The 19,634-nt window shown below is 37.5% G+C and overlaps 1 protein-coding gene and 1 pseudogene across 2 annotated transcripts; both read left to right on the top strand.

Moving 5' to 3' along the window:
* The first annotated feature begins 1,577 nt into the window (after positions 1 to 1,577).
* LOC149000677 (adagio protein 3-like) lies at positions 1,578 to 6,312 on the top strand. Its single transcript, XM_089140902.1, has 2 exons — positions 1,578 to 1,894; positions 4,616 to 6,312. The coding sequence occupies exons 1-2, from the start codon at positions 1,617 to 1,619 to the stop codon at positions 6,204 to 6,206; spliced, it is 1,869 nt and encodes a 622-aa protein (XP_088997028.1). The 5' UTR covers positions 1,578 to 1,616; the 3' UTR covers positions 6,207 to 6,312.
* Positions 6,313 to 8,933: 2,621 nt separating this feature from the next.
* LOC149000676 (calcineurin B-like protein 3) lies at positions 8,934 to 19,224 on the top strand (annotated as a pseudogene). Its single transcript, XR_016170843.1, has 11 exons — positions 8,934 to 9,279; positions 9,440 to 9,549; positions 9,636 to 9,816; positions 10,017 to 10,155; positions 10,742 to 10,824; positions 10,999 to 11,057; positions 11,781 to 11,889; positions 12,381 to 12,433; positions 14,916 to 14,996; positions 16,935 to 17,047; positions 18,106 to 19,224. The product of XR_016170843.1 is annotated as a calcineurin B-like protein 3 (transcript).
* The last annotated feature ends 410 nt before the right edge of the window (positions 19,225 to 19,634 follow it).

The raw sequence follows: 19,634 nt of genomic DNA, 5'->3' as shown, positions 1-19,634 counted from the left end.
AAAAGAAAAATATAATGATTCTATGATGGTGAGTTTTTTCCACCCCAAAGACTTTTCTACACCTAAAGACAAAATTAGATTTCAATTTTTGGAGTTTTGTCGTGGACACATCATAAGAATTATTTGTTACCACCCACTTCCCTCCGTTCCCCACTTATTTAATATAAGATAGATGAATTTTCATGGAACATTTCATTGGATATGTCTCATGAAGCATGCTCATTTAAGTAGGTACTTTCTCTTCATCTATGGCAAAGAGAGTGTCTCATTAACAAGATTCAACATGAGGTTCCTCTAAGGTTCTTCTATTTGGGGGCGGATACCTTGGGTAGGTCGGTCATTTTAGTTGATTCATCATAAATATAAACTAAAATATCAATCCTTGGATTCTGTAATTTTATTTGACAGACTTTTTGAGATGATGATTTTTCTTTTCACAAAAAACCAAAAACATGAAACTCGTCGACTATACTATGAAATCTTTAGATAATTTCCCCCCCAAAAAACAACGCTAGACTAAAACAAAACAAAATACTGAAACATAATATGAAATAAGTTCAATACCAATTTTGAAAAACCAGTACATATTGTCTGATTTTATTTTAATGTTTCCTCTACTACACATTTAGGAGTGGATACCTTTTTGAATATTGGAAGGATGATACGGAAGATTTCTACCCGATCGGGTCTGACCCGGATGGGGCTTCTCTACATGCTAGTTAATCGGGAAAGATGCCGATCATCCATGACCAAAAGCATAACATACGCGACATATATAGCAATCATCCTTGATATAGAAGGTCAACTCAGCAGCTGATTGAATGGGACCAACGACAAAGAAGCATAATCCTAGGAGAAACAATAGCCCTTGTCGGGCTAACTTACCAAATACGTATAAGGTAAGTTAATCATTATAAGATAGGGGACGCATCTCCTTGGTAAGCAATCCAATACACACTGAGTATAATCTTATGTAGCTTTTACACTAGACCTCACTCTATTCGTCATCTGACTTTGTCATCGGAGGCGGTTGCCCTGCACACAGGCCTGCCCGCATCTAACATTTCTTGCAGGACTCATCATCTCGGATACAAGAGGAGGCTCAGTCGGATCCAAAAGTATAATTGATCCGCATCAGAGGGGGTTCAAGGGTTTTTTTCTTTCTTCCGAATATTTGAGAAATTTTTTCCTTTTTGGATGAATCGAGATATTTTGAAGAGATAGAGATGTGGATTCACCAAAGTCTTTTCCAACAGAGCCCAAAAATATCTTCTCAGTATGAAGCGATGACGTGGATGCTTTGCATAAATAAAAAAAAAAGAAAAAAAAAAAAAGATGACGTGAATACCCAGTAGTGGCCGATACCCACCGACCAAGATATTTATGGACTTCAAGATATTTATTGACACGTGTCAATCAAGTACACCTCACATTATCTCACCTTTACCCCTAGTTTTTGACCAAAATGCCGAACTGCCCACTACTACCAAGCGCAGGTATTTTAGTAAATTTGTTCACAAAACTGGGTATTTCACTGTCTGAATAGTAGTTAGTGTTGGCCATTTTCGATTTATTGAAACCAACCGCTAAGGAAGTAACACAGAGAGAGAGAAGCTATGGGCAGAAGCAGAACCATGGATAGAGAAGTAGAAGAAGATGAAGACGAATATGACTTTGATGAGCGTCAGAGCTCTGGAAAAAGGCTTAAATGTGGCGACCCTGAAGAAGATCAGAGTGAGAATCCTTTGATTCCTGGATCGTTTTTCTATCCCAGGTCTCCTACAGCATTTGTGGTCTGCGATGCTCTAGAACCTGATTATCCAATCATATATGTCAACAGTGTTTTCGAAATCTTCACTGGCTATCGCGCCGATGAAGTCATCGGCCGGAACTGGTAGCTACAGATCCCATTTCTCTTACTTTGATTCATTTTTTCAATTCAATTATGCTTGTTTAGATTTTGTTTGTATCTGGGTATGTTATCTCTCTGTTACTTAGGTTTTGATTGTTAAGTCTGTGTTGAAGCTTGAATTTCGAGACACGTTGTTGAGCATCGTAAGTAGTTCTTTGATGTAATTGGCAAGAAGGCTCTCTGTTATGTTTTCGAGTATGAATTGTAAGAGCTTAGACATTATATGTGACCTATTTCTATACTAAAGTTAAAACTCACTGTGGTTTCTATTCTTGGGAACTTACAATTGTGAATTTTTTTCAGCTTTTCCTGCAAATACATTTTTCTACTTGTTCTTTCACCTACATGGTTTTCTGGCCATATATTTTTATAGAAATGGATGAGTTTTTCTTCCCCCCCCCCCCCGAAAAAAAAAAAAGTTATTCAAATACTCTCGGTGTTGCTTTCTACTAAGCGAATTGAAATTGAAAAACTGAACTTTGTTCTCAAGTTGAAGTACAATTGTTTAATCTGTATGTGTAATGAGTTATTCATGAATGACCTTTTGTTGATATATAGTCAATAATCATGTTTAGCCAGAGGGTGCTTTGCAAGGCTGGTAGAGGAAGCTTTACCTTGATGTCTGTTCTATTTGGGTACATTAATAGTTGGCCAGTGGCAATATCACCGACTGCATAGATAGGGTAGAGAAGCCTTGATTAGCCACATCCCATTTTCTGCTGTTAAGCCATTTCTTCATAAAGCTGACTATTCAATGTGGGCAATGTGTGCAAGAATTTTGAGTGTCAAGTCCAAGATGTTAGATATCATTGTTGTATATCTCTACCTCTCTTCTGATCTGTGCGTCAACTAGCCTTCTTTCGTGCTATTGCCATAGTATGATAAAATGAGAAAATGATAGATTTAGATTACCTAAATGGCAAATCTTGCCTTCATGTAGCGGAATTCAAGTGTCAATGAGTTAAGTGGCGACCCTGAAACTACTACTTTTTATCACATAACAAATTCTCATGTTGCAAGTTTGGGCTCAACTTTATTTTGCCACATGTCAAAATGATTCATTTCTCACTTTTGTTTATTGCAAAATAATTAGAGAATTTCAAGGGTTGTATTAGTTGAAAGCACTCCATTTATGGCTGAGGGCCCACCATGTGTTGGATGATCTGGAATTAGCTATCAGCTCCCTGATGCAGAACACTGCTGTCGCATCTGGTCCTGAAGATAATAATTTTGGCCTTGAATACAGGAAAGACTTAAAAGAGTTTTATTGCAAACCTCGGATATTCGAAAGTAAAGTTACTTTTAGTTAAAAAATCTCCTTGGGGAAAATATTCTGCCTTTCTTTAAATTATACCTTTTAGAAGAATACGACATTTCTGTATAGCTTGCCATCTTTATATCAAATGGTGCTCTTTGGTGAATTGGTATCCGTTTCACCATCTCCCAGCTAATTTTGTCAAGGATGAGAAGCTAAAGAGACATAGATATTCCTGCTACTATGCATTTCTTTCCCTGTTAATTACAATTAGAATCTGAAGTTAACTTGGATTGAAGTGGAGGAGGATACTTGACTGCTTATATGTTGACATCTGATAAGGCCTTAGGTAAAGTTGGTAGAACAGTGTTGTGAATCAGGACCCAGGGAATTATGATCAGGCTTGGTTTAGCCGAGTATTTCTTTAAAAGAATGAAAAAGTGCAGCCTTGTGATTCTTGATGATAGGATGTTTATTTTCAACATAAAGCAAGTATGGAAAAGTAATGCAATGTTAACAATGACAATATTGCTTGAATTGATGCTAATACCATTCTCTTTTCCTTTTCTGGCTGGTTCTGTATGCTAATACCATCAACAACAACAACAATCTTGTCAACCAGAGCATCAAATAAGCATGTACTCATCTTTGTCTTATAGTTAACCAACACTAGACAATAGCCTGTTGGTCCATAAGGAGAAAATGTAAGAAAGGAGCCGATTATGAAGTATGTGGAGAAATTTAATACTTGTTTGCAAATAGGAATGGCTCTGTTAATGCAAGTATAGATTTCTTTTGTTCCTTGTAAGTCTTGGGCCTTTTGGAGTTGATTCTGTTGCTATAGTTTTGTCCAATGTTTCTGTTTATTGCTCGGAAATGGCGTCATAAGAGAATCTCCCATAGGAAGACAAGTCTCTTCCAGGATTGCAAGAGAGTGTATTCTTTATCGGTTTATGCCTTTCTAATACACTTGACCTAAAGTTGATGCCTTTTGACCACTATACCAGTTTCCTATCTGGAAATAAAGACTTTGAGCCATATTCTGATGGGTAGTCTGAAGAGCTTGGCAACAGGGTCTAACTGTGTACAATTCTTTGTTCAAGTGGCCCGATCCTTTAAATGATGGATATGGGGGTCAATAAAGCATTAAGACATACTGTTTAATTTGTTAGAACCATGCTGATTTAATTTATCTGAAAACAGAGGTGTTCACTTTCCACATATAACTTTGATTGTTGGTTTTGGTTTATTTCAAGGATAGTGGAGATCGGCAATTTTCAACCCATTTATCTGCAGGTTATTATGAAACTTTACAGTTCATGAATAAATGTGTTTTTGTTCAAATTAACACTTCATTCACGATGAATCATGTCTTCCTCTGTTCCTCATAATTGCAATCATATTACACAATACATATGCTTGTCTAATGTGGATGTCTTTCCTTTCAGTCGGTTTCTACAGTACAGAGATCCACGTGCACGAAGGCGGCATCCTTTGGTGGATCCTGTGGTTGTATCTGAAATCCGAAGATGTCTTGAGGAAGGGGTTGAATTCCATGGTGAAATCCTAAATTTCAGGAAGGATGGTACTCCTCTGGTGAACATGCTACAACTCAGGCCCATACATGGGGATGATGGCATTGTAACACACGTCATTGGTATTCAAACATTCTCTGAAGCAAAGGTTGACCTGAACCGTGTATCCTACCCAGTTTTCAAACAGACATCCTATCAGCAGTGCGATTTGTTGAGTGGAAATCCACCCACATATGCAGAAAATTCCCAAACCTCTGATGTATGTGGGATTCTTCAGTTATCTGATGAAGTCTTAGCATATAATATTTTATCACGCTTGACACCGAGAGATGTTGCATCCATTGGGTCTGTTTGCAGAAGGATTCGCCAACTTACAAAGAATGAGCAGGTGCGGAAAATGGTTTGTCAAAATGCATGGGGAAGTGAAGTCATGGGTACACTGGAATTAATGACAAAGAGGGTGGGGTGGGGACGTCTTGCCAGGGAGCTGACCACCCTGGAGGCAGTTTGTTGGAAGAAGCTAACCGTCGGGGGTGCAGTTGAGCCTTCACGTTGCAATTTTAGTGCGTGTGCAGCTGGTAATCGTCTTGTACTTTTTGGAGGAGAAGGGGTCAACATGCAGCCAATGGATGACACATTCATTCTCAACCTTGATGCAGCAAACCCAGAATGGCGAAGGATGCCTGTGACATCCTCTCCACCAGGCCGCTGGGGCCACACACTCTCGTGTGTGAATGGTTCCTGGTTGGTGGTTTTTGGGGGATGTGGGAGGCAGGGGTTGCTGAATGATATGTTTGTTCTAGACTTGGATGCACAACAGCCAACATGGAAAGAAGTTCTGGGTGGAACTCCTCCCCTTCCCAGATCATGGCACAGCTCTTGTACTGTGGAAGGCTCTAAATTGGTGGTCTCAGGTGGATGCACAGACGCGGGAGTACTTCTCAGTGACACACATCTGTTGGATCTAATGACAGATAAGCCTGTATGGAAGGAGATACCTACATCTTGGGCTCCTCCCTCTAGATTGGGACATTCACTCTCGGTCTATGGAAGGACTAAAATTCTTATGTTTGGTGGACTTGCCAAGAGTGGAAACGTACGTTTGAGATCAGGTGAGGCTTACACAATTGATCTAGAGGAGGATGAACCACAGTGGAGGCAACTAGTTTGTGGTGGTGTGGGCAGCCAGAATGCAGTGGCTCCTCCACCTAGACTAGACCATGTTGCTGTCAGCATGCCTTGCGGAAGAATTATCATATTTGGTGGCTCAATTGCTGGTCTCCACTCTCCTTCACAGCTCTTTCTTCTGGATCCTTCTGAGGAGAAGCCATCATGGAGGATTCTTAATGTTCCTGGGCAACCACCCAAATTTGCTTGGGGTCACAGCACATGTGTGGTTGGGGGGGCTAGGGTTCTGGTCTTGGGTGGGCAAACTGGTGAGGAGTGGATACTGAATGAACTGCATGAGCTATGCTTGGCAAGCATCGCAGATGCCGATACATGATTCATTTGAAGAGTACATCCCAAGTTACATGTACTTCTATGACATGTTATGATGACCGGGCAGAAGCTGATTTTGGTGAATCTACATGAGGTTTCTACTCCATGTATTTTTACTTGCAATTTTGCTTTCTAGGGTTTGGTAATCTCAGTATTTGCCTTAGGTTTGAAGCTTTGTTGTATGTGTAATGACCCAGTTCTCTTTACCATTTTATATTTGACTAATCCACGATATATTCCTAGTTGCTGCTGGATTCTGATCAGGTAATCCTTTGTTTCTTTTTTATTCATACCCGAAAATCCCGGAACCACAGAGCAAGATATTATTTTCATGCTTCATTTGCCTTCCCTACCTAGTTTCTGGAGGAAGATGATTTGATTTGTAGTCACTCAAGTAGGTTTTTAGTGTGTCCTTCAACATCTGGTAATTCTCACATTGAGCTTGCTATCTGCTGAAGTTGGCACAGAAACGAAAAATGATGTGCCTCTGTTTTTGCACCATGGTTTTCTGTTTTTCATTTCCAAACTTGATCAACCTTTATTGGGGTTCAAGTTGTGAGGTAGTGTGTAGCTGATATTTACAGAGTATTTGAACTCATCTTGCATGGATTATTGGAGTTGTATAAGCTGTTTGTTTACAATTAGTGAGTTATCAGTCTTATTATTCCTGTGATTCTTTTTCTTTAATTTTTCTTCCCAGTTCAATTATTTTCTCGTTTCATCAAACACCTTCAAGCTTAACCCCAATGCTGGTGTTACTGTTTTGGTAGATTTGTCAATTCTAGTTAATCAGAAACTTGATTTGATCACAAGGGAGACATCTTTTTCATAAATATCAATAGCGGATTGTTGCACCGAAACTTCAATAGGTTGACATTTTACAGTTGCTTCTGTTGTGGTATTAAAAAAAATAATAGAAAAACACTGTAGAACGTTGCATGAGACTTCAAAAGGTTGACATTTTGCATTGCTTCTGTTTTGGTAATAAAAAAATAATAGAAATATACACTGTTATTTTTATGATTGAAACGTTGTTATGCCTTTTCTTCAATTGATAACAAATTATTTTCTTTAATTGATAACAAATTAGTACTAAACATTGTTTAATTCGTTTTTTCGAATACCACAACGAAGGCATATGTAAGAATCTTTTTTAATTAAAAAAAGACTTTGGTGTAACTTCAGTGTCCGAGTAGATTTGCATTGTCATAATAAAAATATTTTAATTGGTAAGAACTATTCTTTTTTTTTTTTTTTTTTTATCCGAGGTTCATCACCCGGGGGTGCTTGCGCCAGCTACCTCTCCTCCCCGGGGATCTACCACCTCCCCCCCGCATTGATGGGGGGTGGCTTGAAAAATACCATCATAGGACATGCTGGAACAAACCATGACCTCTCCATGGAGAAGTATGGATCTTACCACTCTCCCAACCCTGCATTGACGGAAAAAGGAAAAAAAATTGAGTACTTTAAAAACCACTTATTCATTAAAAGTAAAACATGCTTATGGCTCAAACAACGATGGAGAAGATGGATCCCGCTCAATCCTACTCGAACAAGGGAGTGCTTTGAGCCAGTGAGTCATTTATATTGTTGTGTTCTTTGGGAATGTAAGGGTGTGTTTGGTAAAAATATTTGAAAACGTTTTTGGTATTCTTCTGTTCTTTGGAAACAATATAACGGATTAGAGGCATCTGTTAAAACTTAAAATATTCGCTCTTCTGTTCTTTTAGAATGGACCTATCAAAAAAGTGGTCTGAAGAATGCCTTTTGCAATACATAAAAAAGATGTTAACAGAAACGGAAATAAAATAGGTCTCCATTGAAATCTTAAAACGAATTTAACAAACACAGACTTATTCTAATAGTGTTCGAAAATATTATTAAAACGGATTTATCTAACGTCCATTTCCAATCAAATAACGGTTTTTTAGCATAGAAACACTAAAAAAATGGTTTTGCATAAAGACTGGTCTCTTATAACGGAAATGTTACCAAATGCATACTAAGTAAATATTCAATGATTGTGACACAATCCTTTAAACTGAACACATCTTTTACGGTACCTCTTTTTATCTTTCGTAAGTACACAAAATCAATTAAAATACATTCAAAACACAGCTTATTTTAGCCATAGCCAAATAGCTTGACACCAAACTAAGGGTTGACTGTGAGAAAATTAAAATAGGGTTAGATTGGTTATTATACTTTAACAAAGCCACTTGGTCATTTTACATCATTATACTATAATAAGCCCATTTTGGTAATTTTACACCTCTACTTAACTTCATTATACTATAATAAGCCCCTTTTGGTAATTTTACACCTTTACTGAACTGAAAATGTAATTATGAGTAACTTGTAATTTTGAGTGTGAGTAGCAGCAGGTGGTCAAGAATTTTCTCCCTTTATGGCAGGTACCGTGTAATCTAATCTATTAATAATAATTAATTATCTTTTTTGAGGAAAAAAAAAAAAAAAGAGTATTAGACGTTTCTACCAAAAAAAAAAAAAAAAAAAGTATTAGTGGTTGGAGTTTAACCTAGAAGAGGCCATATGACCAGAAACTTATAAGGTTCGAACATGTGACCTACGCAAAAGGAAAAGAAATTTATTTTGGGATTATTGTGCACCAACGCGTATTTTAGCCGCGACTCACCATTTTTTTTTGGGTAAAGTAAAGCTCACCATTCTTACATGCAGCGCTGTTACCCATCAACGTCTTTCATGTTAAATATTTTATGTATCATTTATAGCGAGTAATTATCGCTATCATTTTCGCTGCAAATTTCAGAAATAAAAAAACAAATAAATACAGCGAAACATGTTGCAGAAATTTTGATTTCTCTCTCTTCCTCTTCCGCTCATATCCACCGTGGATTCTCTTTAGACGAAATTTTTTCTTACAAATTTCAATTCCAAATTGAGTAAAACTCCGATCCAATTCAAAAAGCCTTAGAAAAGTACAAATCTTTTCTGTCTTTTCATGAGAAGAAAACCTAGGTGTTGCATATTCTCTCTGTGTAATCTCCATGGTCTTGGCCTGATTTTTCTCCGGTGATTGATGGAAGGCACAGGTATGTTAGAATTCAATTTTGAGACTCTTCTGGTTCTTTTCAGGTGTTGTTTATCATTCGTTTTGATTAGATTAGTTTCTCCATTTCGTGTAAAACTTGTATTACTGGAACGGAATTATGGAAGAAATCGATTATGATAAGAGGAATTTACACCTTTCAGCTGCCATATATCAAGCTCATCCAACCAGAGATCTGAGACGTTTAATCATCATTACCGGTACATCTAACACCTATCAACAGACGTTTGAAGAGATTTCTCCTTTGTAAAAAGTAAATAATTATCAAATCGAAGTTTGAATTATATGTTCTTTTGAGGATGGATTGTGTATCTTACTCTTGCGTCACCTTTTTTGCAGCATTATGCGGTAAATTACGTTTATTTATGCACATCATCAGGTTCCGTCTGTGGCTGGAATTTTATTCTAAATTTATTCCTTCTTGTTTCGGAAGGCTGAAATAGTTCCCTTAATTGTTACTCCCCATGCGCATAGAACAAATGGAAGGGAATCAAATGATCTCTAAAGCTGTCAAAAACTGGTAATCTTTTGAGCCTGAAATATTGGGAAGTCTCATTTTTAGTTGTAGACAATGAACGTTTTAGTCAGTAATAGCTTAGTTCTTGAGTTCATTCTTCAAGTCTATGATCCCCTGCTGTGGCTGGGTAATAAACATTTTAATCAATTCCGGGATGTCATGTTTTGAGTGATCTGAACAAAGTTCTATTTTCTTACCAACAGATATGGATGTGTTGATATGCGAAGACTATCATGTTGCAGTGCCTAGACGGATTTAAGCATCTATTTGCTAGCCTGCTGGGGTGTTGTGAGAAACAAGAGGGCCTTGTAGATCCAGAACTTCTTGCGAGGGTGACAGTTTGTATGTATCTTCTCTCCTTTGCAGAAGTTGTACCCCCTGTTCTTCAGGAAAGGAGCAGCGGGTTGGTTGTGAAATGTTCATATAGGGGATTAATTTCTCTTTTGAAACTGGCAGTAATTAGCATGCCTAGAATTGTTGTTGCAGCTTCACCCAGGACCTGCTGTGTCTTACCAGACAACATGCTGTCCATGTATTATTCATTATTTCATTTCCCTAGAATTGTTGTTGCAGCTTCACTCAGGACCTGCTATGTCTTACCAGACAAAATGCTGTCCATACATTATTTAGTTTTTTTCATTCCTACTTCTTGATAAGTTTATCCCTTCTCTGAATAAAGTCAGCCCCTTCTTTAGACTAAAGTTTGCTGATTTTTTTTGGTTGTATTTCTGAAGTTTTCTTTTGCTCAAGTTATAGATCAGTATAAGTCATTATCATGAATGGTGATTCATCTACTCAATTCAATTTCTCCATTTCTTTCTTTGTTTTAGTCGGTTATCCTTCTGTGCTGTTAAAACAACTAGCAAACGAATTTTCATTATTAAGATTGTAATCCTGTTGTTTTCTACCCTCCCTGATTTTACTACAGTTAGTGTAAGTGAAATTGAGGCTTTGTATGAGCTATTCAAGAAGATCAGCAGTGCTGTAATTGACGATGGGCTGATCAATAAGGTATGACTTCCTTAGTATTATTCTGTTTTATAATTGAATCAGGAATTGCCTTGTAGTGTATTCATCTTGGTGAGACTGAAAATTCCTTTATGTTTTCCACATGCCTAATGAACTGTTGAGTTTTTTCTTTCTAAATTTATCCTATCATAATATTTTGATTGCAAACAATCACAGGAAGAGTTTCAGTTAGCTTTGTTCAAGACAAACAAAAAGAAAGCTTATTTGCTGATCGGGTACTCTTTTCAACTTTATCATGCAGTTTTCTTGTCGCTTATCCATTTCCACATGACCATGGTTCATTCTGCTTCTCTTTTTCTCCTCAGTTTCCCCTTTAGGAGTCTCATGTTAGAGTGGAAATGCTGCTGTTTCCCCCCCCCCCTTTCTTTCTTTCTTTCTTTTTTGGGCTGTGTATATTTCTCTTCTTTTCTTATTCATTCACTTATTTTTCTTCTTCCACGCCCCCACTTTGTTGAAAATGTAGCCAACTGGAGAACAGTTGAAAGCATTCCAACTGAGACAGGTACTATTGCCACGTGGACTATTTAGTTGTCATTCTGATCATTGGATAGATGAGAATTGACCTGGATAGGCCACATGTCAAATTTGGGGATCATATATGTATGTATATGCTTAAGGCATCCTCCCTTCTTCCCCAATAATTATTTTGGCAATTCCTACATAGCAACAAGTACCAAACAGAAATAGTGTGTGGAGAGATCAGATCGGTCTGAAATCTGAGACATGGTCAGGTGATCTGTATAACATGTCCACTAAATTTGTGCCTCAAACAATTCAATATATGAGAAAATCTGTTTTAGTTGGAACCAACTCTTTTATTTTCGGGTTGGGAGGAAAAGGGAGGTTTTGTGCCAATTTTGATAAACTTACTCTGATTACTATATGTAAAGTTCCAGGGAATTCCACATGATGACTGCAGTGTCATTCAAATTATGCAGGTGTTTGATTTGTTTGATACAAAACACAATGGAATATTAGGTTTTGAGGAGTTCGCACGTGCTCTGTCGGTCTTCCACCCCAATGCACCAATTGATGATAAGATTGAATGTGAGTTGCACACCACTGAGCTGATTTATATTTTACTTAGCTTAGATTCTAATAAGTGTACTAGGATTTATTTAAAAAAAAAGGGGTGAACCTGGTCCTGAAGGCTTCTGCACAAGCTGAGTCTGGAGGGACATTTTTCCTACACAGCCTGAGAGGATGTTTTGATAACCTTGACCTCAGGCTACAACTGTGATCCACTGACCAGATTGCCAAGGCCTGCCCCTATTTATACATAATGATTTTGTTGGTGACGAAGATTGTATAGTAGTTGCGCTTTCCAGAGGGAGGTAGTTTACTCCTTTCTTAACAATCGGATAAATTCTTTTCCCTAGAATTTATATATTATTGAATTATTTATGTTAATTGACATGTGAAGAGAATTATATGATTGTGGTTTCAGAACTGATATAACTATGGAAGGTTACTGGATTGTCAGTTTAAATTCAATCCTGAAAAAAGTGGGTCCCTAACTACTCACCGTTCCTTTGCAGTTTCTTTTCAACTATATGATCTCAAACAGCAAGGATTCATTGAGAGACAAGAGGTAACTTTCTTAGTTGCTAGAAATTTCAATTAACAGTTGAGATCTAATGCAGGTCAGTTGGCATTGTTAGATTACTTGTGTGAAAGCTGAATAAACTAATCCTGGTTCAACTAGTTCGACACACTTGTGCTAAATAGTTTGATGGTTTATTCTTCTGTCTCTTAAATATGGTTAGTGCACTCCTCCACACACACAAAAAAAAGGGGTGCAGTTATTTCTTTCTCTGGTGTTTATACATATAATGATTTTGTTGGTGACAAAGAGTGTATGGTAGTTGCACTTCCCAAAAAAGGTAGTTTACTCCTTCCTTAACAAGTGTGCTAATTCTTTTCAATTTTTTGTTTTCATTTTATTTTCCTTCCCCCTGGAACATTCCAATGGGCATTGGCGATGAAAATGTTAAAGGTAGGGTGATAAAGGGTTTTAAAGTAAACAATTTCTAACTGTAGACAGTTCGATTCGCACTTGTCTTTTTTTATTACATAAAACCTCCTATAGATTTGGAAGTTTATTAGAAAATTCTAGCAATGTTTCACTTTTGTATATCCTTACAACCACAACAACAACAATAGGCCTTGTCCCAACTAAATGGGGTCGGCTACATGGATTCTTGCCCTCCAATCAATTATGTTCGAGGCCATGCTAGATACAAGGCCTAAGCTATACATATCCTTTCTCACCACTTCTCCTAAGGTTATCTTAGGTCTACCCCTAGCTCTTTTAGTTCCTTCAATATGGATTATATCACTTCTCCATACAGGAGCATTTATAGGTCTCCGTTGAATGTGGCCGTCCCACCTCAAACGACTTTCTCTAAGCTTATCACTTATGGGAGCAACTCCCAAACCAACTCTAATATGATCGTTTCTTATCTTATCCATTATAGTTTTGCCACTCATCCATCTTAGCATCCTCATTTCTGCTATACTGAGTTTATCTATATGATTCTTTTTAACAGCCCAACACTCTGCACCGTACATCATAGCTGGTCGAACAACGGTCCTATAAAATTTTCCTTTAAGCTTTAATGGAATATGCTAATCACATAAGACCCCGAACGCACCTCTCCACTTCATCCACCCTATTTTAATTCTTTGGGAAACCTCATCTTCTAAATCACCTCTTTTACTTATGATTGAACCTAGGTACCTAAAACAATCACTCTGAGGAATCTCTTTATCATCAAGTATCCCCACCTCATCATCTGCCTGATCATGACTAAAGTTACAAACTAAATATTCTGTCTTCAATCTACTAAGTTTAAAGCCTTTTGATTCCAAAGCTAATCTCCATGATTCTAATTTGGTATTAATCCCCACTTTGGTCTCATCAATCAACACAATATCATCCGCAAAAAGCATACACCAGGGGACCTCATCTTGAATGTCTTTGGTTAATTCATCCATTACCAGTGCAAATAGATATGGGCTTAAAGTTGACCCTTGATGTAGCCCAACTGTTATCGGGAATTCATTACTTTGTCCCCCCACTGTTCTAACACTAGTCACCGAATCATCATACATATCCTTAACTAATCTATATATTTACTTGCAACACTTCTTTTCTCTAGTACTTGCCAAATTAACGCTCTAGGGACTCTTTTTTTTTTTGCCAACCCCGATTCCAAGGCTTTGCCCTGACTAATCCGGTGTTCGACCGGGTTGCACACCTGGCTGTGGTGGGTGAGTCTCCCAGCGGGAATTTTTTGCATCCACAAGGTTTCGATACCGGAACCTTGCTTAAGCGGACTAAGTTGCTTACCACTTGGACCAACCCCCGTTGGTAACGCTCTAGGGACTCTATCATAAGCTTTTTCTAGGTCAATAAATACCATATGAAGATCTTTCCAACATTCTCTATATCTTTCCATAAGTCTCTTAATTAAGTAACTAGCCTCCGTTGTAGATCTTCCCGGCATAAACCCAAATTGGTTCTCTCGTAACTGTAGTTAAGTGTCTCAAACGGGTTTCAATTATTCTCTCCCATAATTTCATCGTATGGCTCATCAATTTAATGCCCCTATAGTTATTATAACTTTGAATATCTCATTTATTTTTGTAAATTGGAACCACAACACTTCTCCTCCAATCATCTGGCATTTTCCTTGTGCTCATAATCTTATTAAACAACTTAGTCAACCAAACTAGTCCATGGGTTCCTAAGCTCTTCCATACTTCAATTGGGATTTCATCAGGACCTTGTGTCTTGCCGAGTTTCATCCTCCTTAAAGCTTCATTTACTTTGGACATTGAAATTCTACGTATATAAGTTCAGACATTGGTGCCTTGGTGAAAAGTGTAATCGTTCGAAACATAAGTGCTTGACGAATGCTCATTTAGTAAACTAGAGAAATAGGTTTCCCATCTTTTCTTAATATCCTCCTCACAAACTAATACTTTTGTATATCCTTAAAAGATAAAAAATTTGGCACTCTATTTTGGACATCTCCAGTAGTTTTGACTGTTCCAACTTGTCTATATAGGTGAAGCAAATGGTAGTGGCTACACTTGCTGAATCTGGCATGAATCTTTCAGATGATGTAATAGAAAGTATCATTGACAAGGTAATCATTTCATCTGAATCAGTTTTCTTGTTTAATTTATATATCTAGCCTTGGTCCTATATATTATTCTATTTGTGCACATCTTTCGTGTCTGTCCTTTTGTATGTCTCCTCTAATGTAAGATTTTACTTATAAGACATTCAGATGACCAATTTTATGGTTTTTAATTGAACCTTCCATAAAGAGCTTGATTTAAAGGCTTTTTCCATTTGTACAGATTCATATTTGCATCAGGGTAAGGAACATAAACCCCATTGGGCATCTATAATCTAATTGCATGATTTTTTTATGTATATGCAGGAGAGATTAATATGTGTATGTTCTTGATGGAAGAGCATATTTTAGTGTTTGGTGTTTTTTAATCCTTGTCCAAGGAACATGTAGTATAGAATACAAGCTTTATAGGGTAAAAGATTACCTCAAAGTAGTAAGAAGGAAAGTAATGGTACAAGAACAGAAGGCTAAACCCACCACAGGACTGGTCGAAAGGGTAATGGTCTGTCGACAAATATTTTATCTACAACATCAAACCCCCCCCCCCCCAAAAAAAAAAAAAAAAAAAAAAAAAAGAGGAAAAAGAAAGGGAGAACAAGAAAATCAAACTTATCTGTGATGGAGTTTGCAGATCTCATCTCGAAGAGAAATATTTGCCTCACACCCTTAGGTCCTTGCTTTCTAATGAGATTGAAATAATCCCAATAATTCTAGGAAGACCATTTTTGGCTACTAGTAATGCATTAATCAATTGTCGGAATGACCTCTTACGGTTGTCTTTCGGAAATCAAATTGTGGAGTTTAATATGTTCAGGATAGAGAAGCAACCACATATAGAAGAAGAGATCAATATGCTTGAGGAGTCTTTGGATTTTCCTAATGATTTGATTACCAACTTTGAGATTGATTTTTATTCTGAATTTAAAAAAAGTATGGATATGTTGGATGATGATAGTGAAACATTCCCCTCCCCCCCCCCCAAAAAAAAAAAAAAAAAAAAGAGGAAAAAGAAAGGGAGAACAAGAAAATCAAACTCATCTGTGATGGAGTTTGCAGATCTCATTTTGAAGAGAAATATTTGCCTCACACCCCTAGGTCCTTGCCTTTCTAATGAGATTGATCATGGTCCAATCCTGGCGTTGAAGGCTAGGGACGAAAATGGCAGAAATACCTTCCACTGTCACATAACTCCATCCAAAAGATAAGTCTACCTCTATCTGTTGAATAAAGGCCTCAGGCTTCTATGTGACAGTATTGGCATTGCCAATCCCTACGTGAATCCTAAACATATCTCCAATCCTTGTGGCTTCATGATTTGCTAGAGCACCACAATTTGTGTATAGCTTTCACATTTTTGGAATTACAAGACTTTAACCGTCGTAGATCTGATCATGAATCCCATAGGAGCAACAATGACATCTAATTGTTTCATAAATTAATTGGAGTTCTACAAGATGTATACAATTTCATGGCCCCCTTACCCATTCTCAACTTGGTGACCACAATGCATATATGTATGAACATTGTATTTGTATTCAAATATAAGCCCAGCATTATGGGTTTAATGAAGCTCAGGAAGCTTGTATGAATAAGGTTCATGCCTTACATGCCTCACAAATACCCTGATTTCTATCTTATGGTCCATGGACCTTATCTACTTCATTGATGCACCACTTGCACTTTTCATAACCTATCTCCCTTTAGCCATCTGCCCGAAATGCCTCCAAAAGACTGGATCTTCGCATTTTCTTTTAGATTCGACTTAATCTAGTTTAGATGTAACCAGAAATTCCATTATTATGTTAAAATTATAGCCTCAAGCAGGGAGTTATGAGAATTTATAACTCCAAGTCTGGTTATCCTTAATTCAAGTATGGAATGTGTTTCATGTTTGTAGAGCCTAAATATGCTAGCTTTTTGACATCAGTGCATGATCTTTTACAGACCTTTGAGGAGGCTGACACAAAACATGATGGAAAAATTGACAAGGAAGAGTGGCGTAGTCTTGTTTTGCGACATCCATCTCTTTTGAAGAATATGACTCTTCAATACCTCAAGTAAGAGACTGTCTTAGTAATATGAATCTTTTTCATTTCTTTACGGGCATTAGTTGAGTGGTATTTTCTATTCTGCATAGTTTGTTTGAGATTGTTCATCCAATAGGTGTCTTATTTAAGTTATGATGCATTTCATTTTTCGTTGGTTAGAAGCTATATCTTGATCTGCATAGATATTTAGTTTCACATTCAAGCTTGAGAGGAATATATATGGAGGAGACAGAATTGTGCAATACTGAAACACAGAAGGGAGACTAGATATTTTATTTCTGTATGGATGACGAGATCTAGTTTAACCTTTTCCAACCAATTGAGGTTGGTAGTTGGCTACAGAACTCTTGTTTCATTTTCCCCTAACAATCCATTTGGTGGCCTGTATTGCACACCCTAATCTCATCAAGCAACTTTCTCTTTGTGGATATTGTTGACAATCTTTTCCTAGATAAAAGCAGCACTTTGATTATGATTAGTCCTAGGTAGTTTCTATTCATTAAGGGAATTGTGATGACTGACTATTGAATTTTGATTTCCGTGATACTTTTTTTTTTGGATGAATAAAGATTTCCGTGATACTTGTATCTTCTCAAATAGTTTTTCAAAATCTATGGATTTTACAGCCTAAAATCTCTGTGGACCAAGGAGTAATGAAACAGGTGTATCCATTGTGAAATACCCATTATAAGTCCCATGAGAAGCCTGTTTACTGAGTTGAGGATTCCTTTTTTGGGTGTGAGAACAAGTTTGATGAAATTATAAGCTGCTTAAACATCTAGTCCCACAAAAGGAACAGATCAAGGGCAAGTAACCACCTAACCCTAATGCTCATGGGACAGTAATACCATAGAATAATACCCTAACTACAAGTGAAGTCTGTCCAATCCTGCTTTAGCCTTCTTGTCTTTTTGAGCCTTGGCTGATCTTACTACGTATGCAGATACTACGTATGCAGATACCCAATAATTATGTAGGAAGTTCTTGTGAAACTGTAAACTATTAGCTTGTCACATGTATCACCATTGCCATTGACACTGACTTCTTTTTCCCCTCTCTCTGAATAGGGACATCACGACTACATTCCCAAGCTTCGTGTTTCACTCACAGGTTGATGATACCTGAGGTTTTGCGTTCACTTTTAAGTTGAGGAGTCTTTATTGAGAATGGTTTGTACCTTTTTAGACAACTGTGTGGACCCCCTGAGATCTGAAGGCACAGAAGAAAGCTGGCAGATCAGACTGTTTATTGTTAGGAACAATGGTTTGTGTTTTATTTCTTCGATCATACCCCAAACATTCTTTACATCTTTCAGAAACAAGGTTTTTGGATTGAGTTAACTATGGTTGCATTGGTTTTTTATGGCGAATTTTTCCTGTCGTTCAAAATGAAAGAAAATAAGGGCAAAGTTATCAGAGAACAAAGGTGAATACTTTTCTGTAATATCCAATATGATTTCGATGAGGAATCAGGTAAATCTTTGATAACATGCTGAGTGAGTCTGAAAGCCTTAATCTGACCAAACTATTCAGGTCCTCAAATATTGACTATTTGAATGAGGGGAAGCCAGATTCTACAGATGAGAAGAAATCCACCTTTTGATATAATTGTTAAACAGGGCAAATAATCAGTTACCTAAAGGGGTAGTCTGGATCAGATTTTTCTTGGTTTGTAGTGGTGACTTTTGCTCAGCTACAATTTGTCTAAAACAGCTCTTTTTGGGCATAGCAGCAGAAGAAAAGAAAGTTAGACTGTTCTGAATTTGTGAATTTGCATTGAAACAAGGGAAGATAAAGACTTCCATGCTGGTTTCTTCAGCCTTCACTCTCGGGCAAACATAATGTGATGTGGGAAGTTCCAGGAAGCAGTCCCCCAACTATTTTAAGCTTTGTTAATGCCCAGTTTAGTAGTTATTGATTTACTTGCATATCTATAATAATGGAATCAAGCCAGTTCCTGACCAGGGAAAGGAATCATCTGATACATGATGAAATCAAGATTTCTTGGGAACTCTTGGATGGTGTTAGTCATTTTGCCCCACCCTATAACCACCACACATACAGAAGGAAAAAAATCCTCTTTCCGAAATCCTTCTGTAATGTGGAAAACTAGGCCCAATTAAGATCCCTGAACCAAGGAAAATATGAGACCCAACAAGAGAAATGGAATATGGGCTTAATGCTACATTAGGGACCAAAGCTGGGGATCGGCAGTCATTCCTCTTTCACGACGTTTGAGTTCCATAAGGGACGGATATCAATAAGAGCACACGATACTTTCATTACATTAGGGACGGAAAAGGGTTAGGCCAGTGACCATTTATGCTGTATTAGGGACGGTTCTGCGCTTTATGTCGAGTAACCGTCGCTAAATCCACGTAAAGTAGTCATGGCCGTATTGTGTTTTGTCGACGGATGGTTTCTTCCGTCGTTTAGGTTTTGGGGGTCGCTAAAGCTAATGAATTCTTGCTGTACATTTACGCGACGGAAACGGACACGTTCATTGGCCCTTATATTGCATTAGGGACGGAAACGATATGCCTAGTACATCGCCTTATGTTGAGTAACCGTCGCTAAAGCTAGAAAACCGTTTAATA

The sequence above is a fragment of the Hakea prostrata genome, chromosome 11, assembly GCF_041222555.1.
Source record: "Hakea prostrata isolate BN-2017 chromosome 11, UWA_Hpros_2, whole genome shotgun sequence".
Taxonomy (NCBI): Eukaryota; Viridiplantae; Streptophyta; class Magnoliopsida; order Proteales; family Proteaceae; genus Hakea; species Hakea prostrata.
This window is presented reverse-complemented; position numbering and strand designations above follow the sequence as displayed.

Coding starts and splice junctions, on each gene's coding strand:
- LOC149000677 (XM_089140902.1), top strand. CDS start 1,617: ATGGGCAGAAGCAGAACCATGGATAGAGAAGTAGAAGAAGATGAAGAC. Junction 1,895..4,615: donor GAAGTCATCGGCCGGAACTG/GTAGCTACAGAT, acceptor CTTTCCTTTCAG/TCGGTTTCTACAGTACAGAG.